The 26,438-nt window shown below is 43.9% G+C and overlaps 1 protein-coding gene across 1 annotated transcript; it reads left to right on the top strand.

The window, feature by feature from the left end:
* The first annotated feature begins 7,717 nt into the window (after positions 1-7,717).
* On the top strand, positions 7,718-26,175 carry ACBD3 (acyl-CoA binding domain containing 3). Its single transcript, XM_027713018.2, has 8 exons — positions 7,718-7,991; positions 15,322-15,463; positions 16,449-16,589; positions 17,322-17,480; positions 19,282-19,456; positions 22,098-22,290; positions 22,973-23,257; positions 24,060-26,175. Exons 1-8 carry the CDS (start codon positions 7,733-7,735, stop codon positions 24,269-24,271), a joined length of 1,566 nt encoding a protein of 521 aa, XP_027568819.1. The 5' UTR covers positions 7,718-7,732; the 3' UTR covers positions 24,272-26,175.
* The last annotated feature ends 263 nt before the right edge of the window (positions 26,176-26,438 follow it).

Below are 26,438 nucleotides of genomic sequence, written 5' to 3'. Positions count from 1 at the left end.
CTTCCTGTACTGAAAAGATGTTCTTTAGAGCAGAAGAGCACAGGTAGGGAAGCAAACTATCTAGTTATCTGCCTATTGCAGGAACAGCAGGATGGCTGGATCGGTGTGGCTGCTCTTTAGGTTGCAGTTTGGTATTGCAGCTGAGGTATCTACAAGCTGGTCTGTGTTTCCTGTTTGTGTTGCTTTCCTTACATTGCATCTAGTGGCTGTGTGGCCACAGGGTGAATCTGTTCATCTGGCTGACAACAGCAGCAAACTAACCATGCCATAAAAATGAGTAGTTTTCAGCCAGATCAGCCAGCTGAAACAACTCACCCTGAAGCCACTCCAAGAATAGATTTGGTGCAAGGGAAAGGGCAGGAAACGCAGCTGGGAGCAGTGGTGGAGTGCAACCACCGCTATTTGGCATTAGCTCCCAGCTCTAACTGCAAGCTGCCCCCAAAGGGACAACCCATCCTTGCCTCCCTGTCCCTGGCAGCATGTTCTTGTTGCTGCCAGTGCTTTCCTGACCCTTTGGTGAACCAGGCCTGCTTTCCAAGCCAGCAGAGAACTAACCTAGGAAGCGAATAATTTTCTGTCTGCATGATAAGGTGAGAGGGATTCCTGAGAGGTCCGATGAGCTTAAGAGCTGGCAACCAGGATGTTGATGGGAGCATGTGGTGTGGGGCTGGGAGCAGGCCAGAGCTGCAGCCATTTCTGAAACCTCATTCTTAATTTAACCCAAAGCAGGAGAAACAATCCCAAACAATAACATACAAAAGTGAGCCACAGCTGAGCAGATGGGAACCAGCTGCATGGTCTCCATTAAAGACCGCATCTGATAATTAGATGAAAAGGGACAGGTTTAATGCATGCTTTTGAAAGGTGTGTTATCCTTCTGTTTGCTGAATGGAAGGAGTGACACGGATAATGCCATGTATTGCACACATAGCCTTGCTCTTCCCAAGAGAGAGGCAGGAGAGTCAGCAGTTTTGCTAAGAAATCTCCCTGCCTATCATTTCCTGTGCCACTGGACAGCTTGGAGTCCCAAAGGTAGGTACAGCTCATTTGAAAATAAAGCCAAAAGGAAAGGACACAGGAGGGAAGAAGCTGGTATGTAGCACAGGGCTGAGGAGGACATGTCTGGAGCATCAGAGGTCATGGGCAGGCATGTGTCATTCCTGTCCCCTTTGGGAACATGTGCTAGTTGGGGTCAGACCCTGACACAGAGGTACAACTCGCTTTCTGGAGGTGTTTTAAAAGACCATCCATATGTGCTCTAAATTTACATGGATAGAAATCATTCATCTGGCTGTTGGTTCAGTTTTCTCTGGGCAGAGAGCCAAAAATGCAATTGCTAATTGCATCAATTTCGCTGTTCTCTCTTCTGTAAAATCACTTTATTAAGGGGAGCTGGTTAAATTCAGGAAGTGCTCAAATTTCCTGCCGTATCTTGTTTGGCAAAGACTAATTGATAAAAGTGCTGTAGTACTTCTCCCAGCTCATGTGCCTGTGGAAGGTGTGACTGTTTACACAGTTACACTGCAGCAGATGCAATCACATCAGCCTAAGATAATTAAATGGTATCACTTCATTTATTAGACTGAACTGTTCTTTTACAGTCACCTGTAGCTGGTATAACTGTGGCCGTGCTATGGGATGTTTGCTGTCTGTCAAAATGAGAATATTTAGTGAAGATGGACTTTAGCATGTGTATGTTTCCTCAGGAGTCACTCTAGCACTCTGTCAATAAATGTCATTTCAGCAGTATTTGCTGACATAGCTGAAAATGTATTGCCAGATCCTACATCCCATTGACTGTTATTCTACACCTCACATAGTAAATTAGAGAAATCAGTGTGAACATCACCATAAATAACTGCATAAATGCGAGGCAGCAGCGCAGTGAACAGTATTGGCTTCAAAGCAGAGACAACTATTATCCACCTGCTGTAGAGAGGCCCCAGAAGGAACCACAACTCATTTCCAAACTTGCAGCTCTACTGCTGTCTTTCAGAGCTGTCCAACAGGACGTGCAGCACGTGGCACTGTTTGCTTCTGTGTGCCAGGCAACAGCAGACCATGCTTTAAAGGAGACCTCCTGAAGGAACAAGAAAATGGAATTGCACTTATTTTCAGGCATTGACACAAACTGCATAGAGGTTTTCACTCAGAAATTGCATGCAGGTTTCTACTTGGAAAATTACCTTTCTCCATTTTTTCCCCTTCTCTCTCAGGTTTTCAGTTTTCATAAATGAATCTCTCTTATGAGGGGAGACTGTGGGAGCTGGGCCTGTTTAGTCTGGATAAGAGAAGACTGAGAGGGGACCTCATTCATGCATATAAATATCTCAAAGACAGGTACCAAGAGATTGGTGCCACTCTTTTTGGTGGTGTTCAGCAACAGGTGGAGGAGCAATGGTCATAAACTAAAACAAGAAGTTCCACCTCAACATGAGGAAGGACTTCTTTACATTGAGGGTGGCAGAGCACTGGGACAGGCTGCCCAGGGAGGTTGTGGAGTATCCCTCTCTGGAGACATTCAAAACCCACCTGGACATGTTCCTGTGTCACCTCCTGTAGGTGCCCCTGCCTTGGGAGGGGTGTGGGACTGGATGATCTCCAGAGGTCCCTTCCAACCCTAATTATTCTGCTATTCTGTGATTAGTTCCTAGAAAAACTGAAACTATTCAATTCAGAGGAGACCGTGGTGGAGGTCTTGCAGAATTGGATTTAGAGTGCTCTCTTGCTTCACTGAAAAACAGGAACATAAAATCTTGAGTTAGCTTATTTTCCTCCACAGACATAAGACATTTGCATAAACAAGTAGTAACGAAAAAGGACATATAAATGACTTAGAGAACTTTCTCTCTGTGACTCCTGTTGTGCCTTTGCTGTTCCAGACCCAATAAGTCCAAACCCAATTTACTGTGCACACATGAATGGTTGGTGTGTGATCCTTGAGTTTAACATGTCCTGAACATCTAAAAAGTTACTGAGAATATCTGCTGTCTGTCACACGTACATTAGGGTCACCACGAGCTCTTAAACTTAAGGCAAACCAACAAGCACACACAAAAAAAGGAGCTCAGTGGTAGATGAGGTTGAGTGGTCACCAAAATGGGCAACACTGGCAGATGATAAAGATGATTCTGTGATTCACTGTAAGTCCTAGGACAAAGATACTTTCCAGTATGCTTCCAAAAAAAAAAAATGATGTCTGTAAAATGACTGTGATCAAGAGAACTACAAGGGGAAAACAAAAATATTTACATATACTCTTAGTCTAGATTTTATCAGACATAAGCACAAACCAAATTTGTTTTCCTTTGTGTTGCTAGCAGAGCTTGGAATCCACTACACTGTAACGGTGTCTCCCTGGGTGGTTTTACAGTGTCAGATCTGCTCCTAACCAAACAGCTTGTATCTGTCCTGTAAGGAAAGGCAGACAGACAAAGAGAGAGCCTGTAATTAAAGTAAAAGGACTTGAACACTTTCTTCCTTCTGGTCTTGGTCTGTTCAGTGAGTACAACTCTCATGAATAGAAAAAGAAGACAATAAAAAGAGAAACAGAACTGTCATGTCCTAGAAAAAGGTAAATCCTGTTAATACTCACAAATGCTATTCAATTGCCAAATGTTGGAGAATTTAATTCATCCATTAACCTGGTCATCTTCCCAGAGGTACACGTAGCCTTTCTTTCCAGACACTCCAGTCCTTCCCAGTTATGGAAGCTTTGGGCTAGTACAATAGCACTAGAGCTGGGAGTGATGTTCACACCCAGTTTATTTAACACAGCCATTCCTGAGAAGCTGATAACAATATTTCCACAGTGAGTGATTTGCATTTCTGAGCCCATAGCACAGTGCCAGACCCGGCTGCTCAGAGATGTTCATTTGAGATAATCAAATATTTAGCAGCCGTTGCTGTAGCAAACACCACGTTAGGCCACATCTTTCAAATTGAGGCTCCTTCCTCTGTTAGAGACCACCGTGCAAGTGAGACTCTTCAAAGGACAGCCAAAGCCACAGGAAGCACACAGGTTTCTCCCAGGGGTGTCTGGGAGGAAGAGCTGGTGGTCTGGTACCTACAAGAAGTAGGTTCCTCACTCTTGCACCAGGAAGAGTGGAATAGCTGTTTGTTTACATGAGGCTAATGTCCTATGAATGTTTTAATGCTTCATTGTATAATTGCAGTGAGTAGCTTGGTATTTTTAACTGTCAAAACATTCAGCATCTTGAATTAAATAGTTGATTTATTCTCTATAAACTTTCTAGGTCTACGTTTCTTACTGGAGGGCACTGTTGCTGGACTAGACTGCCTCTCTGGGACTTGTATTTCCTCCGTGTTTCCCTTCCCATGCAGAACCCGCTGTTCCAAGAAACAAGTGAATAATTTACTGGCTGAACTGAGCATATTCATCTTATCTGTGAATTAAGCTAAGGGTTTTCTCAAATACATAAAATATTGGGAATTTGTCATAATCATTTGGGAAATATGTCTTCATTTACAGGATTGATGAGCATTTCACTGAAGGTGTTGGAAGTCATACTAGCTGCCTGGCAGGGAACAGCCAGGACCAGCTGCTCCCAGAGGGCCAGGGAGCCAAGGGGGCTGGGAGTGCAAGATGAGGTGAGAACCTGGGGGCCTGTGGCCATAGTTCAGGTGAGGGCCAAGGACAAGAGCTTCAGCTGAAGGAGCTCCCAAGGGCCAGGGAGCCAGTGTTGGTTCTGGCAGTGGCCTCCCGACCAAGCTGCCTGGGAGTGCTCCCCATGGCAGGTCCTGAGCCCTGGCAGCCAGACCTCCAGCGGTAAGGAGGATGTACACAGGGCCCCACGGCTGCCTGGATACGTGGCTTTGGATAAATCTTTGATGAGCCAGGATTCTACGCTGTAACACAGATAACTATCTCTGAAAATGCAGAATTTTCTTCTGGAAAAATATTTAATAATTTTTTATTAAATTATCACAGACCAGAACTTCCTGACGCCTCTTAAAATCTGAATTTCCATTTTTTTCTAATATATCATCTCACAGCTAATCCCCTTCCTACACCTGATCAGGCACTCACCCTGTTGCACATCACAGCATTTACTGACACCACAGTGTAACAGCAAGTTTCCGTATTTGTAAATCCAACTTGGAAGCACCATGAAACAGAGGAACGTCAATGTAACATGTCCATTCCCCGCTCTCCAGAGCAGCTGTGTTATGGAGAGGGCAGGCTGAGAGCCACTGAGGGCAGCTCTGTGCTGCTTGGTGGCTCCCTGACTGGAGGCAAAGCAAAGACATCTTGCTTACACTCTCCAGCTGGGATCCTTCCAAGAGTTTATGCTGCCCTTCATGAAGGAACCTGCTCCACTGCTGCCAGCTCACATGCCTCTTGCACAGTATAGCAAAGCTGGCACGAGAAGAGAGGCATAGTCTCACATTTGCTAAGCATACCAAACATTTGCTACAGGAGACAGCCTGTCAGGAGATAAATCAGTTTTCTGTAATTATTCCCAAAACCAGCTTTTCAGCATCCTGGATTTAGCTTGACCTCCAAACACACAAACTAGGGGCTGCCTGGTTTCAGACCAGTCTCCTACCGTGAGGCAGAAACACCTCTGGTTTTAACAGTAAATAAAGTGAGATTTTTCTTCCATATGGGTGAAATGCAGCAAATCAATAGGGATCAGTCAGACGTTCAGTTTCTTTTACTCTAAGGATGCATTTTAAGGATAAAGAATTTAGAGTTTCTTAAAGCAGGAATTTTGGATTGAAGTGTAGAATTTATGCCATAAAAAAATATTTATGAAGTGTTAACTCCTCAAGACGAGCAGGAAATGTGCCAGATCAAACTTTGAAAACAGATATTTCAATACAAGTGATTTTATAAATGAACTATTAAATGTTAAAGTGAAGTTGGATGCTGAAGTGACAGACTTATAAGGCAGGGTGCAGGCTTGTATGAGGAGACAAAATCATCTGTTATGCTCTTAGTCTGGTCCATGAGGTAGCACCAAATGGTCAATACAGAGAACTGTGTGCTCTGGAGAGCTCCAACCATCAAAAGAGGACAGTACACCCCTGTTTTCCAGTCTTTGGTAGGAAAAAAGCAAACAATATGGTGTTACATTTGATCCTCAATAAGAAAAAAATGCTAGTGAAGGAGCTACAAAGGACTTCCAATTAGTTGCAAAATTTCTTTTGAAGCTTAGGTGATTCATCATCTGAATCAAATTCTGCCTCATGTGTTGTAAACAGTGCCCTGTGTGGTCTCTCAAGAAATACTAACTGGAAATTAAGTACTTTACATTTCTTCTCCCTTTCACCTTCCAAAGGCTTCAAAGCGTTTTATAAGTGTGACAATAAAATCTCTTCAACATTCCTGAGAGAGAAACAGATGGATCCAAATCTACCTTGAACTGTAGATAACCTAGGCAATGTGACAGACTTCGGGGGATAACCCCAGAAAGGGGCGCAGGATTTGGTGAAGCCTGGGGACAGGAGGGACTCCCCACCCCCAAACCGAGTTTCAGGAGGCTGCAAAGCTGTGCTGTTCTCTTCCTTTGCATTGGCTTCACGAACCACCAGACAGGGATGCGCCACTTCCCAGGTGTGCAGCCTTGGTGAGAAATGTGACCAAAAGCACTCCATGCTAACACAGCCCCTCTCGAAATCCTGCAAGGAGGATTGCTTGTGCTGGGAATAAACCTCCTCAGCCATGCATGAGAGCAACTCTCTCCCCTTACACAGCACATGATAATAGTAGTATTGTGAGTGGTGTTTCATGGTCACAAGGGAGTGAGCTAATTGCAGATACAGCTCTTGGAGAAGTAATTGCCTTGTGCTCTTTTTTCCCTTCTCTAGCTCATTTCTTTCCTTTCCCGTGTGAGGCCTGAAGCACAATTCCTGGAAGAGGAGGAAGAGAGGTCAGCGACAGACCCCACATCACCTTCTTCTGGAGCAAAAGGATTTCAGTCTGTGACATGACAGGATAACAGAATAATTGGGGTTGGAAGGGACCCCTGGAGATCATCCAGTCCAAACTCCCTGCCAAGGCAGAGTGATCTAGAGCAGGTGGTAGGAGCTCATCTAGGTGGGTTGTGAACGTCTCCAGAGAGGGAGACTCCACAACCTCCCTGGGCAGTCTGTCCCAGTGCTCTGCCACCCTCAATGTAAAGAAGTTCTTGTGTTTTAGTTTATGGTTATGTCTCCTTGTCCTGTCGCTGGGCACCACTGAAAAGAGCCTGGCACCGTCCTCCTGGCCCGCCTTTGTGATATTATATGCATTAATGAGATCCCCTCTCCGTCTTCTCTCAACTAAGTAGGTCCACCTCCCTCACGAGAGATGCTACAGACCCCTAATCATCTTTCTGGCCCTTCGCTGGACCCTCTCCAGTAGCTCCTTGTCTTTCCTATGCTTTCAGTCTGCGACTTAACGCTGTCGAAAAATCATTATCCCTTCTACTGAGCAACCAAACAGCGCTGACGAAGTGTCCAGCGGCGGCTCCCCCAGACACTCCCGTCACCCGGGATTTGCAGGGGGCGAAGCTCCCCAAACTGCTGGTGAGGGCAGTGACCCCGAGGGAAGGAGGCGAGTTCACTTCCAGCCCCATTCCCGGGCGCTTCCCGTGCCCCTGGAGCGGGGCCGCGCGGGGCGGGGCCGTGGGCGGTCCCGGAAGATCCGGGTCGGAGGGGACGGGAAGTCGGGACGTGGCCGCCGCAGCGGAGCAGGAGGCGGAGGGCGGGCGGGAGGCGGCGGAGGATGGCGGCGGTGCTGAGCTCGGACCGGCTCGAGGTCTCGGTGGACGGGCTGACGCTGAGCCCCAACGCCGAGGTGCCGCCCTGCGAAGCGCGGCCGGCGCAGGGCGAGCCGGCGGCGGGGCGGGGCCGGCCGGGCCCCGGTGCTCCCGGCGCGGCGGAGGCCGGCGGCGAGGCGGCGGAGGAGGCGGCGCTGAGCCTGGAGCGGAGCTGGGGCTTCGCGCTGGAGGAGCTGTACGGGCTGGCTCTGCGCTTCTTCAAAGGTGAGCCCCGCCCCAGCCTGGCCCCACAGCCCCGGCACGGGCCGGGGGAGCCACTGGGCCCGGGGCAGCCTCGGGCGGCATCGCCCGGGCCGGACTGCGGGGGGCAGGGGGAGCCCCGGAGAGCCGCGGGGGGCGGCCCCGGGGGGGGACTCGGTGTGCCGGGCGAGAGGCGAGCAGCATGTCCCGGCGTCGGAGGCGGCTCCTGGGGATGCGCTTTTCCTTGTTCCTCGGGACGCGAGCCGAGGCGGGCGGCGGCAGAAGAGCCGGGAGAGGCTGCCCTGGGCCGCGGGGCCGGCAGGGCACTGCCGGGGGATTGCAGCGCCCGACCTAAAAACGGAGCTACAGAGGTCCTTGCTGGTGGCAGGGGAAGGCACAGCTCGCAGACGTGGGCGAGGAGCGCTCGCTTTGAGCGGTGCCGTGTCTGCTGGCAGCCGGGATGCCGGCGGGAGGTGTCGGGCCGTCTCCGCAGGATGCCAACTCCGGGGCTGGCTTTGCTGCTTCAGGACGCGAGGACGTAGTCTTTAGCTGCGGCTGGGAAGGTTTAGGTTGGACATTGGGAAGAATTTCTGTACAGAAACGCTGATTAAACGTTAGAATGGACTGCCCAGGGAGGTGGTGGAGTCACCCTCCCTGGAGGTGTTTAAGGAAAGACTGGAGGTGGCACTTGATGCCGTGGTCTGCTTGACGTGGTGGTGTTTGACCATAGGTTGGACTCGATGATCTGAGAGGTCTTTTCCGACCTAATTGATTCTGTTTGCCGTCATGACTCCCGCAGGCAGCTGCGCGAGGCAGCAGTGGCTCCAGGGTGTAGACCTGGAGCGTTTTTCCTGGGATTCCCTGTATCCAGGTTTACATCTGCAGGAAGCCAGAGGTACCTTGCCACTCTTGGTTTCTTCAGGAGAAGAAAATCAGCTGTGTGGTTTAGAGAAGAGCTGTGTTCGCTGTAGCTGTGTTCAGCACGTTGAGTGATGTGTCGCTCAGAGGATTTCAGGCAGCTGCTGCTTCATGTGGGGTGCAGAGCAGGGTGTCCAGCAACATGCCTGCACTAGGGAAGACAGCTCTGTACTTGGAAAGGTCAGTCTTGCGGCAGTCAGTTGTTAGATGACCTCCCAGAAAGGCTCTCTCTTCTGAGGGGAAGCATTGCTGGCAGGTGGAAACTGTGCTGGAAGGACAAAGTTGTCTGTTTTCTTCACATTGCTTAGTTGTTTGGAGCATGTAAGGCTTTAAGCAGTTTCTTGAGCCCTGGTTCTTTGACCCTGTTCTAATGCCCTTCCACAAAGCATTTTGTTAGCATGCTAATGTACAGAGATATTACTTTTTTAAGCTGTATAAACACCCAGAAGAGATCCTAAAATCTTGATTTTTTTTTTTTTTAAATTTATTTCTCCTTTGTATCAGAAGCTGCTACGACTGGTTACCAGGAAGCATTGTACCTTCTATCTCTTTCTTCTTTCTGTAAAACGAGTTGCTTAGAAGAATACTGGTTTGGTTTAATGAGTGTTTGTTCTTAAAACATGATGGAGAAAGAAACATCTCTGCAGCAGCAAATTCCTTGTCTCAGTCAACTGTGGTCTTAGTCTGTCTTGGGCTGAATATTCTACTGGAACCTGTATTTAGGGTATAAAAATTACACACCATGAGTGAATTTATCTGCATTATTGCTATGTAGATAAGCAATGCCCTGTATCTATTATATCACGTTTTAATGGAATTTATGCTCAAGTTTATCTCCTTTTGGATGGTGAAAAGTCAGTGTAGTGTTACTTGTGTGTAGGTTCCAGTTCCTTGCATTATCTTGTCTCAGCAGTGTTTGTTGCTCTCCTTTTAATCAAAACTAAATATCAACATGTTTCGACGTACTGCTGCTCCTTTTTTAACCTTCTGCAATTTCTTGTAACTCATGGTTTTATTTAAAAGAGGAGAATTTTCCACGTTGTACTAAGTTGTCAGACTTTCCAATAAAGACCTTATTTCTCTATCCTTATGGCTGGAGTAACTCACACAAAGTCATTGCCCATCATTTCATCTGTAGCTTTTTTCCTGAAAGTGACGTAACAGGAGGATTTTTATTTATAGATGTGATGGTGAGTTACAGGAGCTTGTAATACTTGGGTTACTGATTCTGCCAGCTTGTTCTATATCTGCATGGCTCCAAAAATAATTGGTCTCGTTTCCAAATGATTTTCATGCATCCACTGTCAAAACAACTGTGGGAGTGGGCATGCTTGTTTAGCAGCCTTGTACATGCCAAGGAGCAAATATGGATTCCTCCTGTACTTCAAGTAGCAACATATGAGGCATCTGAAGATTCCCCGATGTTAATAGGTCAAAGCTGAGACCTTGTTCATTGTCATTCTTCTAAAACTGTGCTGATTTGGAGATAGAGGTGGCTCTGAAAAACTTCCATGGAATAAACGAGTGACTCGGAGCAGTATTAGTTTGGGAGAATGATGGTATCTGGTTTAACTATGGTGATTGGGATGGAAGGATCTTGGGTCGGGATGCCAGAGGAGCCCTGTGTGAGGTCAAAGGGTAAGCAGCAATCTCTAGTTAAGCAGCTTCCTTTCTGCTTCAGTGTGCAGACGGAGTTGTCTGGAACTCATGATACACTTTCTTCCTAGAAAAGTTGAATGTGATCAAAATACTTCAGATTTGCCTATTACAATGACTGCTGACACTTGCCTGTGGTGGCATATTGCAGGGAACAGAATTGCTCGAAGACAAGACAGGGAGGGAGGGACATAAACAATGTGCAAAATGCAACTGAACTAGGCTAGGATACTGAAGAGACTCAAGAGCTACTTTACTTTGTCTCTGATAAAGACAGATCTAAAGCAGATCTAAAATGCTTGACCCTGTGTCACTTCCACTGTCAGGCCTTAGGCTGTGCAGGAGATGTGCACTACCTTTTTTTAGCATTCATAATGGCTTGTGAAGAGAGCTTTTCAGAAGAACAGAGGCGTAGAAAATAGATGGTAATAGTGTTCCAGTCCATTTTTCTGTGGGAAACCAGAGCCTTCTTTCCCTTATGCACTCTTTCCCTTACTGCTCCGTCGAGCCTAGTGCAGGTCGACCAGTGTTTTGGCTTGCCATTAAGGAGCTGCTCCACTGTGCTGGATCCAGTGTACAGTGGAGAACACAGTCATGTTACAGTCATTGTGTATGTCTTTGTCTCTAGGACTGTCTGTAATTGTGCCCTGGGGCAGCTGACAGAGTACAAGTGTCTCTGATGGCTTATTCTGCTCGTTGAGCTGGTACGAGCTATGCCAGTGAAGGCAGCCTGTTCAAGATGTAAGTTGTGTCCTGCAGTAGGAGACATTGGCTTGCATAATTCTGCCAGCAAATATCTTCCAGGATCAGCCTGGCGTTGTTGTTTTCCACATCCTGTCATTGAAATACCATTGCACCCAACCTTCAATATATGACAGTCCCTGAAGTGTTCATGCACTGTCTAAAGTGATTTGCAGTGCAACACATCTGAGTAGACAGTACACAAATCATATCATTTTGGTATCTAAAAGCTTTCTTGGAATGTTAAGTACTCCAATTTTCTTTGACTGCTCAAGTTATTTCCTCTTATCCTAACAAGAATGCATCTTCAACCTCAGCAGAACATCATTCTGAATTAATTGTTTGACCTCTTTTTTGAGCACTAATTTGATGGCATGATTGTAATTCGTAAGTTAAGTAGGCTCTTTTTTTCAAGATATGAAAACCCCTATAACTTATCTACATTTGTGAAGTTGAGCTTTGATCATGTTTAATTGGAAGGGCTGGTTGGTAATTCTTCTGGTGAGGCAGAACACCTTTAGGAGAGGAGAATTAGGAGTGTTAGAGCGTACTGGGATCTGCAGTAGCAGTTCAGTCCTCGCACTTCTCAGTTTTGGTCTTGCTCATTAAAACTTTGCAAGTGAATAGAATTAACATATGTTACTTCTGCTTTTAAGAGCTGAGGTGAAAAATCACATTTCACAAACTTTTCTAGCTTCTTCTAGATGACTTGACCTAATGCCATCCCACAGGAATTAGGTGTTTAGAGTGGGTGAAGCTGGAGAAGAAGGTGCAGCACGTTGTGCCATGTTTCTTACAGGGGGAAAAAAAATCAGAATTTACACACGAGTAACAGTGTCTTGCACAATACAGTCTCTTAAGCATAGTTCTTAAATTCCTTTGAGTCTAAATTTGTGGGCTTTTGTCAATTCATGTCAATAATACAGTGCCACGTAGTGGCATAAGCCCCTGTTACCAGCCTCTCATTACTATAGCAGCTTCATCTTTCTGTTGTGTTTGCAGGCTGAGCCTCTCTCAGGACCTCTTGGGTCAGGCATACCGGTGGCGTAGGGAGCGTTGTGTAGTTGCTGTATTACTGCTGTGCACACACATCCTTTGGATTTCTCAGTGTGTTCCCTAGAGCTTCAGCTTCCTGACAGCTGTGTTAGGTGTGTGGGTAATGCCTACTTAAGTGGTACGTTCACGGATGCTTGAACAGATTTGGCAGTCCTACTTGTCTGGACACACTAATGCACTTTTTGGCGTATTTGACTCTGCAGATGAGTTCAGGTCCTCTGGTTCAGTTAAACAGCAACAATTCCAAATCTTCGGGATGATTATGCAGCGTGGTTCATGCTGAAGAATTCAACTGAAAAATAAGTAGCGTGCAACTTCACTGTCTGACTGGCTCCAAGTGGTTTTTCTGATAATTTGCTTCTAATCTGCATTATCTACAAGTCACTGAATGCCTCTCATACTTTTCTCATCTGTCTGTTTTCCTCTCTTATTTAACTTGTTTGTTGTTCTTCCCTTGGGTCACCATTCTTCGTAAATGCAGATTTTGGCTTCTCTCAGTAATTAGGGCATGAGGTCTGACTTCTCTGTTCTGTGAAAATGCAGATGTGCTGTGCATAGCATGGGAAATGATGGGGGTTTTTTTCACTCTAATTCTCTTCAGAAGTGAGTTCAAATACTGATGAAGTTATCTGGCTTAGGCAGCAGTCTAGTACATCAAATAGGTATGTTTTTTGGCAGACAGCTGTAGGTACACAGGTTGTCCAAGGTAAACTGTGCTATAGGGACCCCTTGAGAATCACACTTTGCTCAAAAGTCTGGCAAAATTTCAGTTTAGTGCCCTTGTCAATTGACATGCTTTTAGCACAGTGCCCCAGGATATTAAGTATTATTTCAAAGCGTGTGCTGTTTATTGAGGCTAATGGAAATGCTTGTTACCTAATGAGTAAATTCCGAGTTAAATATGAAGTGTGAAGAATTGAGGAAAAGCCAAAGGGCTCTTTGGGAGGCCTGAGAGCAGGAGACCCAAGACCCATGGAGAGAGCTTACCAGCATGTAGTGATTTGCATCTCTTAAGGATCACAGACTTGAGGTGGGAAGGGACTGCTGGGGATTGTCAGGTTTAGCCCTCCTGTTTCAGATCAGGCTTTGTGGAACTGTCTCCATTTGGGTCTTGAATATCTGCTATCGTGGAGACTTAAAAACTCTGGACAGTGGGTTCCGATGCTTGATCACTCTCAGTTAAAAATCAAAACAAAGTATTAAAAAAAAACCCAACAAAAACAACAACAAAAAAAACCAACCCAAAACAACCAAACAAAAAAACCCAACAAAAATGCTTAAGTGGCATTTCCTATATTTTGGTTTGTGTGAGCTGCCTCTTGTCCTTTCACTGTGTACCACTGAGTAGACTCTGGTTCAGTTTTTATATCCCCCCCTTCTCCACTAGATATAGCTGGAGATATCTCTCCAGCTATTTTTGGAAATAGATATTTTTGTGGAGAAAGGCTTCTGTTTTTGAGGCTGGAAGCTATATTTGCTGTAAGGTTGTGGGACACTGGAACAAGAGCAAATACTTCAGATTCTGCAAGAGTGATGTGGACCTCTAGGAATTGATAATAAGTAACTAAATATTTGCCTTCCTAATCATTTGATTCTGGCTTCAAAACAAATGGCATACATGTTCCTTGTGATGTTTTAACTGAGTAAGTCCAATAACGTACTGAACTTTCTCTGTCAGAAATAGAGCTTCTTGCTGTGACCTGCACACACTTTCCCTCTGGGATTGTTTCTGATTTCCAGAAGTATGTGTTCTCAGTTTCTTGATAAGCTGTAAGTAGAGGTATTTTCCATCCTCTCTTGTTCTAAGATTTGCTTTGTTTCCTGTTCATACCTCTGTTCACAAGCATCAGCCAAGCCATTTTGCAATACGTGTCAGCTCTGAAATTTAGGTGTGGACTGTTCAGTTTGGGGCTGTAAACAACTTGCTCCAAAGGAGAACTGGAAACTAGTGGCAGCTCTGCCTCCAGCTCCTGACTACCCAGAGAGCACTACAGTCATGAAGTGACTGTCGCTTACCTCTGGTAATAACTTCCTCATTTCAGCCCTTCCAAAAGGAGATGATGCTTATTTATTTGTTTTCCTGTTCAAGACAAATGTCTTTTCTTAATGAGCAGTGTAGCTGCATATAGCAGTGCTGTTTCTGTGATTTGTTTTGACAGTTTAAATGTGCTGAGATAAATCCTAGCTGACTAATTCATATATCTTTTTTAAATCAATGCCAGACTCTTCTTACCTGTAAATGTGCAGCGGGATCTAACCTGGAATGCTTCAGAAGGAGTTGGTGTGGAGCCACTGGAATACGTTCAGGCTTATGTTGCCTTATGCTTACATCTCTGTACGTGTTGATGCTGATGGAGTCAGCTCTAAGGTTTTTCATTGTGATGGGCTATTCCAGCTGCCTTGGCAAAGTGCAGCAATCAAATTCCCTCAAGGAGAGCTTTCCTTAAGTCTGATTTTTTTGTCTGTGCAGTTTTCCTTGCCTTCCACCTTGGTTGTTCTGCTTTCATTGGTGTGAAGAGCAAAAGGAGAGCAATCTATAAAGTTAACATCACATCGTTCTTTGTGGAAAATCCTTCCTATCCACACTAGAGGAGACTTGGCAGACACACTTGAATTCAGTTGGGGTTTTTAAATGTTTCGGAGATGTAGATCTATATGGTACAATGTTCAACAAATTAACGTAAATATTTGTGGTAACTTATTAGCTAAGATTGGCTGTAGATAGTGTGATGAAAACATGTAGATAGTATGAGGAAAAACATTTCACAATGAAGTTTTAGCAGCTGAAATGGATATGTTTCTTCTAGACAGATCTATATTTTATTTGAATAGAGCTGTCGCAATTTGTCTAACCTTTTGTGACTTGACTTACTTATTCTTTTTTTATGGAGAAAATTATGGTAATGGTTATACAAAATCCTCTTTCCTCTCCTGCATTTAATCAATTAATCACAGCAGTGAAATTTTCTTTTTTTTCCTACAGAAAAAGATGGCAAAGCCTTTCATCCAACCTATGAAGAAAAGCTCAAACTTGTGGCACTGCACAAGCAGGTTCTGCTGGGACCTTACAACCCTGACACTTGCCCTGAAGTTGGATTCTTTGATGTGCTGGGGAATGATAGAAGGTAAAAAGGCTGGTGCTTTTGTTGGTCTTAACTCTGCATTTCCTGTCTGAAGATAACATCATCCAATTTCTGCAAGAAGAGTACAAGTATGTGGGTTATCTCAGTGTGTGTGTATGCTAATGGAAAGTGCAAGTGGCCTCTTCAAATACATCTTAGAATTCTTGAGTCACAGTTGAGTACAGGAACTAACAGACGGGTTTTTTCAGCCGCATTAGGAGATGCTGCTGTGCAGACAGTCCAGTTTCTCATAGCAGTTTAAGGCTGCATTAAAGTGCAGGCCCATGTTTCATCCTAACTCCATGCCAGGGTTACAGCAGGCCAAGCCTTTTGCCAGTGGTAGAAGCATTCACCATAGCTTGTCCTAATACCAAAGATAATTTCTGAAATTAGACACCTGATGCATTCACACTGAGTAAATTTTTTATGAGATCTGGGCAGTCTCAGGTGTGTCTCTGGTGTTGCTTGCAGTTCAGGCTGCACTCCTCGTGTTCATTGTTGCTATTTCTCGTGTGAAGGCAATGTGCAACACAGCAGTGGCTTCTCTGAGCTGGACCCAGTGCACTGCTTTTGGACAAATGGATATAGCTTTCCTTAGGAAGAACCAAGCTCTTGCTTTTAACTAACTGGAGCGCTGTAATCAATAGTTGTTACCGTGTTTGTTCGTTCAGGAAAGTGTATACTTTTTTTTCCACAAACTAGAGTGCAAGAAGGGTAAAAAAATACATCAGATTCACTTGTAGCTGGGAAGTTTTTTGACATAGTTCAGAATTCAAGGTAAGAACTGAGTTAGGTCTGTTTGAAAGACTTGTTCTGATGCAGGCAGTGCTGTCTTTGGGGAAAAGTTGTTGGTTCTCTGAAACTGCATATGACCAAGTTTGGTCCCTGGTCTTCCAACTTCTTTTTCTTTGCTGTGTTCTCAGTTCACTAATGATGTGAAAAGAGTTGAGTCTTGTGTTATTTCAGGTGATTTCTCCCTTTTTCTCAGGAAGGAATGGGCTGCTCTTGGAAACATGTCAAAGCAAAAAGCTATGACAGAATTTGTCAAGCTCCTACATAGGTGCTGCCACTTGTTTTCAACGTATGTCACTTCCCACAAGATAGAGAAAGAAGAACAAGAAAAGAGAAGGTAACATTTCAGTGCTTTGGTGTTGGTGTATATTGTGTAACTCTTGACCTGCAGAGAGTATCACAGCTGGCCTAGGCTGAAGTTATCTTAGGAAGATAAATACTTGAAGTTTAGGTGGCCGTGGTGCCATTTGATCTCTTTAAGCCTTTTTACTTTGTCAGAAATGAATGATTGTTTCTGAGATGAAGACAGCTAAAATATAAGGAATTATAAAAATTTTGCTGATACTGTCATCTGCTTAAGTAGAGATGCTTCACAAAATGTCTGTCCCAATTTCTGTGGACTAAATTGTCAGGTGTTTTAAACTCTTAGTATGGGTTAGCAACTTGACAAAGGCTGTCTTATTATTGCTTACGTGTCATGTGGTTGTTAAACTATAGTATCCACATCATTATTCAACATGTGTTAAAGCTTGGAAGATGTGTTTATAAGGTTTTCAGGCAATTTTTTCTACTGCCCTCTGCTACAGATAGCATAGTAACAGGTTAGCATGAATATCAAATTGTGACACAGGATTTACACCTGTCATGCTGCTGAGCACAGTAAAACTGTACAATAATGTGTTTTCTTCATGTGTCCGATAAGACGCTTCTCTAGGCCAGTTTAAGTGGGAGGAGATCATACCGCCCAAAAAGCCTTATTGGCAGGCAAAAAGCAGGCTACAGCATGTTGAAAATAACTCATCCTAGGACTGTAGGAATGCTGAAATAGCTTATTGAGTGGATGTTGCAGAAGAGAAGAGGAAGAACGAAGGCGGCGTGAAGAGGAGGAGCGTGAGCGTTTACAAAAAGAAGAAGAAAAGCGTAGGCGAGAAGAAGAGGAAAGACTGAGAAGGGAAGAAGAGGAGAGGAGGAGAATAGAGGAGGAACGACTTCGGATGGAACAACAGAAGTGAGTAGCAGAAGCAAACAACACTTAAAAGAAAATAACTGCATTGCACTTGAGACAATTGTATCTGTTTAAATGGTTCTGCTAAAGGTCAGAGCACTCGAGCCTGGCAGTAACATTTGCATCCTTAGTTAAGAGGGACACGGTTTGCAGAAAAAAATTATCCTAACGTGTTGTTGTATGCAGCTTTCTCAGATGAAAGTGCCAGAGAAGCTTTGTTTAAAGAGAAGCTCTGGAGGTTTTGGGGTTCAAGGGCTGAACCTCATGAAAACTTGTGGTTCTGCTTCTTAAATGATTAATGCTGCATTCAGCTGAGCAGAGCTGTGTCCAGCTGGAAGTGTTGTTTGAACTGTGACTTGAAAGTTTCTTAACTTGTCACAGAAGGCAGAGCCTTGGAAATCGGATAACCGCAGTTCAGGGGAGTACAGAATTCACATTCAAATGCACTTAATCACTGTTTGTAGCCTGAATTAAATTGTTTACTTGGAATATAAACTCTAGTTATATTTCATTGTTCCCATCACATGCAGATGCTGAAAACGTGGATCTGGCTTTGCACATGTAATATTTAAGGGAGCAGTAAAGCTGTTCCACATCAGTCAACAGTCATTTTCCATAATAAAAATGTCTTCGCAGGGGGTGTCTCTGAAGTAGATCCTGTACTTGCTATGTAGTGGGTTTGAGAAGGGAGCAAATAATTAATCCACAAGTTTTACTGTTGGTGTAACATGGTGAGAGCCAGAAGAGTGTAAAAGACATAGATTAACAGATTAAAGTGTTGCACAATGCTAAGTAACAAGAAGTGTGGTATGCCTTGAAGCTAAGAGGGATTTTTACAGGAATAAGAGTTGTGTATTAAGTGGTTGTAGAAGGTTACAGAGACAAAGAATTCAGACAGAAAAGGAATGTGGATACTTATGTACCGACCGAGTGTATCTAAACTGGTCATAGTTTGCTGAAAAGTATTCAATCTTGCTCTTTAGGACGGAAAATGAGTGGGAAGGAAAAAATTACTTCTGCATTTGTGTAATACTTCTTTCTTCCTCTGAAACATTGATAGCTGGTTACTGATGGATGTAACATGTGAGACAAACCCTGGATCTAGCTAGTAGTTTACTCTATAGTTTCTATTAATCTTTTGGGGAGAGGATCAAAACTGAGTCTGCACATAAGTTACCCATGTGTTCCTGAAGTTTCAGCAGTTGAGTTTACTGGAGGTGCAGGTGCCCTAGCTGGCAGCATTATTTTTTTTTTTTTTTGTTCCTGAATTAGTCCACTATCAGTCATGTTTTTCATACCTGTTTTCATACTGGCCGGGAAAAATTAAGAAAGTCATGTGGTATGTTTTTCTTAGACTTACCAAAAAGCACTGGCATGCTGTACCACAGCAGTTTTGTTCTTATCAATATTTGTAGGTCCACTAGAAGGATGTTTTCTGGAAGAGCCACAGGTGAATTTTTTCCTTTGCTTGATGGAGAAATTTAGCCATGCATTTTTTGTAGCCTTACCTCTTTATCAGACTACAGATTTAGAATTATGTAAGAGGTCTTGTTGTTTTAACGTTTGATGTTTCCAAACATTGGGTAGAAATTGTTGCTTCCTTCTGTATATTCTCAGCATATTTTTTAGGCAAATTCACATTTGCATTAGATCTGGGCACTGCTCTATTATGTAGATTTATTTTAATTGGGTTTTGCAGGAACAGAATTAACTGTCTTTGAGGCCACTTAAGTCATTTAAATACAGGGATTTCCCCAATACCCTCAGCTGCTTGTAATCTGCTACTCTCCTCCCACCAATCCAGGCAGCAGATAATGGCAGCTCTGAACTCCCAGACTGCCATTCAGTTCCAGCAATATGCAGCCCAGCAGTATCCGGGCAACTATGAGCAGCAGCAGATCCTGATTCGGCAGCTCCAGGAACAGCATTATCAGCAGTACATGCAGCAGTTGTATCAAGTCCAGCTCGCACAGCAACAGGTATGGCTGACCAGCCGAGAAACTTGGATTTTGTGTCCCAGGCTGTCACTGGGAGGTGTTGCCTTGACTGCTGTTATCTCCTTGAAAAGATAATTGCTGCGAGGAGAGCTACTGTGCTAGTGAGTAATGCTGCTTCAGATTCAAACACCAAAGCCCCTTTATTTGATCTTTTCGAGTAGTTTCCTGAAGCAGCTGTTAATTAAGAAAATTCTAAGCAGTCTTTACTAATGACTTGGTCCGATATTATTATTATTATTATTGGAGACCGATGTGAAACGCTCTGCTACAGCATCAGTGGTGTGTGGGTAATTTAATGGGGGTACATACCAGTGCATCTGAGCATGAACAGACCTACTCAGGTGACTCTCCCTGTAGGTATGAAGATCTGTGCAGAGCAGCAGGCTTTGTTCAGCCCTGTGTTTCCAGCTGAGCATGCAGCACTGATGCATCACTACTGGGTTTGAGATTGCTCCTCCCTGCCAGCTTGAGCTCTCCTGACTTCTCTCTCCTTTTGCATCTATTGTCTGACATCAGTGTCTGATGAAGTTGCTTGCCTGCAATAAGCTGCTTGTGAGTTGGGTGGGAGGACTGACTGTAACTGCCAGCCTGAGGTCTATTCTTGAGCTAAGGACTTAAAATACAGTAATTAATTTCCTGTTAAGTCATTTGCATTTTGTTGAGGCTGATGCCCTCAGCAAAGAAACGTTCAAGGAAGGAAGCCATGTGAACCTCATGAAGTTAAACAAGGCCCTGCACCAGTTCAAGGCACTCTTCATTATCAGTACAGACTTGGGGGTGAATGGGTTGAGAGCAGTCCTGCAGAGATGGGCTGGTGAATGAAACACTGGATATGAACTGGCAATGCAGTTCATATCCAGAACTTAACTGCAGCCCAGAAAGCCAATCATATCCTGGGATGCATAAAAACAAATGTGGTTAGAAGGTTGAGGGACAGAGATGATTCTCCCCGCTCTATTCTGCTCGCATGAGACCCCCCACCCTGGAATGCTGCATCCAGCTCTGGGGTCTCTGACATAAGAAGAACATGGACCTGTTGGAGCAGGTCAAGAGGAGGGCCAAGAAGATGCTCAGAGGGCTGAAGTGCCTCTGCTGAGGAGACAGGCTGAGATAGCTGGGGTCGTTCAGCCTGGAGAAGGGAAGGCTCTGGGAAAACCTCATTGCAGGCTTTCAGTGTCTAAAGGGGCTTATTAGAAACATGAAAAAAGACCTTTTTACCAGGGTCTGTAGTGACACGACAAGGGGCAAAGGTTTTGGTCTGAGAGAGTGTAGGTCTAGATTGAACAAAAGGGAGAATTTATATTTTTTTACAGTGTGGGTGGTCAGACACTGGCATAGGTTGCCCAGAGGAGCTGTGGGAGGCCTGTCCTTGGAACTGTTAAGGGCCAGGTTTGATGGAGCTTTGAGCAGCCTGATCTAGTGGAAGGTGTCCCTCCCCATGGCAGTATGTTTGGAACTAGATGATCTTTAAAGCTCCCTTCCAAGCCAAGCCATGATTTGATGGAGTTCAAGTGGTATAGAAAGGGCAGAGAGTCTGCCCTGTTCTAGTTGCTCTTGAAGATTAATGAGCCCTTGGTACCAGTGCTTTGGTGTCACAGTGGTAAGCAAAAGCTACAGCTTCATCAGACTTGGGCTTGATGTCTTCTGTAGTTGATGCTGCTCCCTTGAGACTGAGGTGTAGGAGAAGCTCCTGCCAGATTTTTCCAGTGCTATTCACACTGTTCCTTTAGATCATGGCTGGCTGCTTTCTACACACAGAAGACCTAATGCCCTCCAAAACCCAGGCGAAACAGCCTTTCCTTTATATAATGGCTTACAAAATAATCCTGCCAGGCAATGAAGCTGATCTTTCAAATCTCTACTTGGGCAACTCATGCAGAGGAAAACATGAAAAAGAAGCATGTAACAGAGCTAAAATTATCTAATTCAAGTCTGGACTCCCCTGAAGACTCACGTAGCTTCCATAACACTTCCAAGGAATGCTTTCTGTGTGGATGCCTGTGACTCAACTGCATTGGGATCTGTTGGTGCAGTTACAAAGTGGTTTTCTCCCATGGTGGCTCAGAGATCGGCTTGTGATGCAGTTAGTTTTGGAAAGGCTGTATGCAATAAGGTTTTAGAAAAGTTCTCACCACTTTCTCTCAGTGATGTAGTAGAACTGCTGTAGTAGAAAGTGGATCTGGACAGCATCTGTACAAGTGCTCAGATTTTAAATTTAACTAATGTTTGACTGTATTGTCTTCATACTCCTGCAGGATACCTATAATCCATTTGTTCATCAAAATTTCATTGTTATTATTAGGAATATATGTTATAGGAATGCAGAACTTCCACAGTTACGTGCAGGAGTTTATTGTGTGTACCCTAATTAATTTGATTTTTTTTTTTTTGTTCAGATTGTATCCACCAGTCTAGAACAAAGTGGCTTCGCTTCCCTTGATAAAAAGTAGATGTTATTCTCACTGGTTAATGTGTGCTGCTTCTGTCTTTTGAGTCAAGCCCCCTTGTGGGGTGCAGGGGGAGATTTTTTCTTTTAAGTTGTCTTTACACCTTCTGCTGGAAGGTATAAAACTGACATCTTGTGAGGGTTTGACTTTCCTTGACTTAATTTCTGTCATTTTAGGCAGCCTTACAAAAGCAGCAGGAGGCAGTGGTGGCAGCGACAGGAGCACCTCTGACTACTGCATCCAAGGTGAATACACCTGCCCCAGGGGACACCCCATCTATTAATGGGCAGGCCAGTGCACACGCAGACAGCCCCGAAAAAGAGTTGGATCCAGAGGCTTTGGAAGAAGCACTAGAAAATGGACCAAAAGGTAGGACTAGCTGGACTTCTTAATTAAAAATAAATAGCAAAAGCCCTTCTTATGATTCAGATGTCTTAAGACATGATGGTTACTGTGGTTCTTTGCTTGGCTTCACTGGGCTATGGAAAAGCTAGGTTTGATTCCTGGGTCTGCTGTCTCTCAATGCAGAGCAATATTGTGTAGGCAAAACAGCTCTGGGAGGGGAGGGGAAGAGGAAGCAACAAAAGTATTTCAACAGAGCCGATGGGATCCAGAACCTCCTTTTACTCTGAACTTGAAGGAAAGGAGCATAAAAGTTCTAGAATAAAAGCTGTTCTGGGCAGAAATATGTTCAATCTTATGTGAACTCAGGTTAAAACTGATTAAAGATCCTTTCAGTGTAGGGTTCTGTGCAGTATAAACCCGTCACCTGTGGCAGTACATCTGTCTTCTGAGTCTTTTCTGTCTAAGCACTGTTGGTTTAAATGTGACTGATGGGGGAACTGGTAGCATTTAGTAGTTTTATAACTAAATTTGCACTACATTTCATACATGTTTTCTGTGTTGAAACCTGCTTCTTCAGTTAAAAAAAATTACTTGGAAGCAAATCTGATGCTTGTGGTCCTCAAATGCTCTCAAGGCACACTTAAGTATCCAGCATAAATAACTGAAAAAAAAACCCTAACTGGAGTATTTCCTCCCATCTCTGCAGATTCTGTTCCAGTGATAGCTGCCCCATCAATGTGGACACGACCCCAGATAAAAGACTTCAAGGAAAAAATCCGTCAGGATGCAGACTCTGTGATCACGGTGGGCCGAGGAGAAGTGGTTACAGTCAGAGTACCAACTCATGAAGAGGGGTCTTACCTCTTTTGGGAGTTTGCTACAGACAATTATGACATTGGTTTTGGGGTGTATTTTGAATGGACAGACTCCCCTAATACTGCAGTCAGTGTGCATGTCAGTGAATCCAGTGATGATGAGGAGGAAGAGGAAGGTAAGCATGCTGATTTATATAAACTGTCAGAGTTTGCTGTGAGGGAAAACCCCAACTGATTGTCTTGTGTAATTTCCTGGCTTCCCTGGCTTACATTTAGCTGGAATCATGCTTTCAATTTTGAATAGGAAGTGCAGTTCTGAAAGTACCTTCAGTCACCTCCTTTGATCAGAGATAGGTTCAAGGAGTTGAGTCTGGGGAAATCCTTTTCCTAAGTCAACTACTCAGTAAGCTAGACTGAAACCTGTGCCATAATAAAGCACAGTGGATGTGCACGCTGAAAACCTTAAGGAAAATCCTGCCCTTGAGGCTTCAGCAAAACAGCTTCAAAGAGCAATACTGTCAGTGGCTGGGACACAAGTCACAGCCTTTGCCTGCAGGGGAGTCTAGCAAACCATCACAAAAAGTGTTTTGCAGTGAGCATGTGATTTGCTTAGAAGGAGCTGCCCTGATAGAGGAAGCAGTGGCTTTCTGGGAATTACTACTAACTAATCTCTAGTAGTAAGTATGTCAGGTCAGTAGCAGACAGTGTGGGGTAACGTGTTACTGAAAACTAGAGCTTGGCATCTCTACAAACTGACCCAGCTTTCCTGGAGAGATGGATGTGGTGAGTTTTAATATCAAGCTGTATAAATTACAGTAAAGTGATCGTGCTTACTGTTCCTCCTGCTTCTGGGTGCTTTAGCCACAGCCTTGGTTTGAATCCCTTTAACAAAGGGTGCCTTGTCCACTGTAGATCAGTCTGACTTTCTCTCGTGAAGCGTCCACCCATGTTAACTGACACCCTTCTTTTCTCTTGTAGAAAATACTAGCAGTGAAGAAAAAGCCAAAAAGAATACCAACAAGCCTCAGCTAGATGAAATAGTGCCTGTGTACAGACGAGACTGTCATGAAGAAGTGTATGCTGGCAGCCACCAGTACCCAGGGAGAGGAGTTTATCTTCTTAAATTTGACAACTCCTACTCTCTATGGAGGTCAAAAACAGTTTACTACAGAGTTTATTATACTAGATAAAGGTGTGGCTGTGTCTGAGGCTGGGCTGTGCAGAAGATGTCATTTTATTTGGAATTTTCTTCAAGCATAATGGATCCTTTTGAGTCTGTGTTTTATCCTGTCTGTATCTGTATGGTTTGTGTGAACTTTTAACAAGTAGACACTGGGATCTTCCTGCTCCATGACACTAATGCATATTGCATTGGGCTTAACACAGGATCTCCCTAACCTATTTGGGGATTGGAGGTAACCAATGGAAGTCATTGGCTCCAGTGCTAAGGTCACATCAGTTGCATTTGTTAGAGTCTCATGAAAAAGGGGGAGGGAGTTGCTGGTTCACTGGCTGGGTGATCTGATGTTTCCAGGTCTGGATGCTTTGAATAACTTGTTAACGGTTAATTTAAAGGTCCCATCAATAACTGGTAGATTTGGATGCAGTTTGCTGTGTAGCAAGTTTCTCTTAACTGTAATTGAATGTCAGATTTTTTTTTACACCATTAAAACTTGAAACTTTAAGTTGATGCAGTTTAGAAACAAGTTGTCTCACTTCTGTCCTCATCAAAGAAACATTCAGTTCCTTAAACCAGTGTAGTGTCTAAGACAAGGATGACCAGCATTCTGAGAGTACAGCAAATAACCTCTTCTGAAGGTGTAAACTGAACGACAATTAAAAGTGTATGTTACAAGAAGAACCTTAATCTCTGCCCCACTGCTAACTCTAAAATAAAAAAAGTCATTTTTGATGCAATTGGCTTAGAACCAAGGGCACAAACTGTTTCTGAGTTTGATGGGTTTTTAGTGGGGTAGACTTTAAGAAAAAGAAGTCTACAGGCTTGAAACCAGTTTTCTGCACAGCGTTCTGGTTTGTTTTTGTAAGACCTGAATAAGCACGCTGTGCATCTGAAGAGCAGTAAGTCACTTTGATAAAGTATAGGAGTTAATGTTGCACTAATTGCAGAAATCACTGCCACTCCATTTTAGTCTGAACTGGTGATACTGGGGTGTGAACTTTCTGCTTTAATTTGTAACTGTCAGCAGAAAGGCAGAGTGCACATACAGATACTTAACGTAGCTTTAATCTCAGTTTCATATGGTTTGGTTGGGGCATTTTGTATTTTGTACAGTGAAAAAAACTTGGCTTGAGGCTGCAGTAAGAATCCACACCCCCCGGGGCCCAGGGGTGATGTGTTGCAATAATGACTTGTGCAAGTGCTCTCTGCATGGGTAATGCACTTTGTTGCTGAAAGGAAAGGGTTACTTTGGGTCTCAGATCAGCTCTTGCAGTAGGACTTCCATTGATTAGCTGCAGCATGTGCAGTTTCACGGCAAATGATGTTGAGTTTGTGGGATTTGTTTGAATAATCAGTTTGTACATACATGATACTTTTACTTTTCTCATACCAACCGTGGAGATACTTCTCCTAGAGTGCTTAACTTGTCATCTTGCTTTTGGTTCAGCAACACCGTACCAGCTTATAGCTAGTTAGTGCTGCTTTATCCAAAAACACTGTACAATGTTCTGCTCTTGTGTACATACAGTATATAAACCATGACTTTAGAAAGTACCTTGCTTTTAAAGGAAACTGTATTTAATGTAAAAAAAAACACAAAAAAAGAAACAAAAAAAACCCCAAACAAACACCTTTTAAAAAGGCAGGCACTAATATATTTCTTCTGGTCTTCAATTTACATTTTTTTTTGTCCATACAAAAATGTTACAACTTTTTCCTCTAAGAATATTTGTTCTTGGGAGCGGTGTTTGTCGCTTTAAATGGCAGCACTTACTGTCATGTGTTGGATGTTAGAACTTTTACGTTTTCAGACTTTTTTTTATTGCCTCTGGCTGTTGATTAGTACAGTACAAGTGCGATTTCAAGATACCTTGAGATAGTATTTAATCCTAATTAAAAGACATTTATCTGTAATGCTGTTGGCTTTTTATTAATTTGCAAATCTTGGCATTGCTGTTTATGGCTACTGAGCTAAGATAAGCTTGTCACCTTCCCCCTCATTTTTAAAGGCTCAGTACCATGCTCACACTGTGGTCTTAGCAACCAAATTGCTCGGGCCAAAGGCTCTGCACAAGAATGTCTCTGGCTCGCTGGATGAGGCCATCTGTCAGTGTTGGAAGAGCCCAGCTTGAACTGCATCATCGCTTTGGTTTTTGAATGGGTAGCAGAAGGGGTTG

The sequence above is a fragment of the Pipra filicauda genome, unplaced genomic scaffold, assembly GCF_003945595.2.
Source record: "Pipra filicauda isolate LSUMZ 115617 unplaced genomic scaffold, ASM394559v2 scaffold143_size2779998_pilon, whole genome shotgun sequence".
Classification (NCBI taxonomy): Eukaryota; Metazoa; Chordata; class Aves; order Passeriformes; family Pipridae; genus Pipra; species Pipra filicauda.
This window is presented reverse-complemented; position numbering and strand designations above follow the sequence as displayed.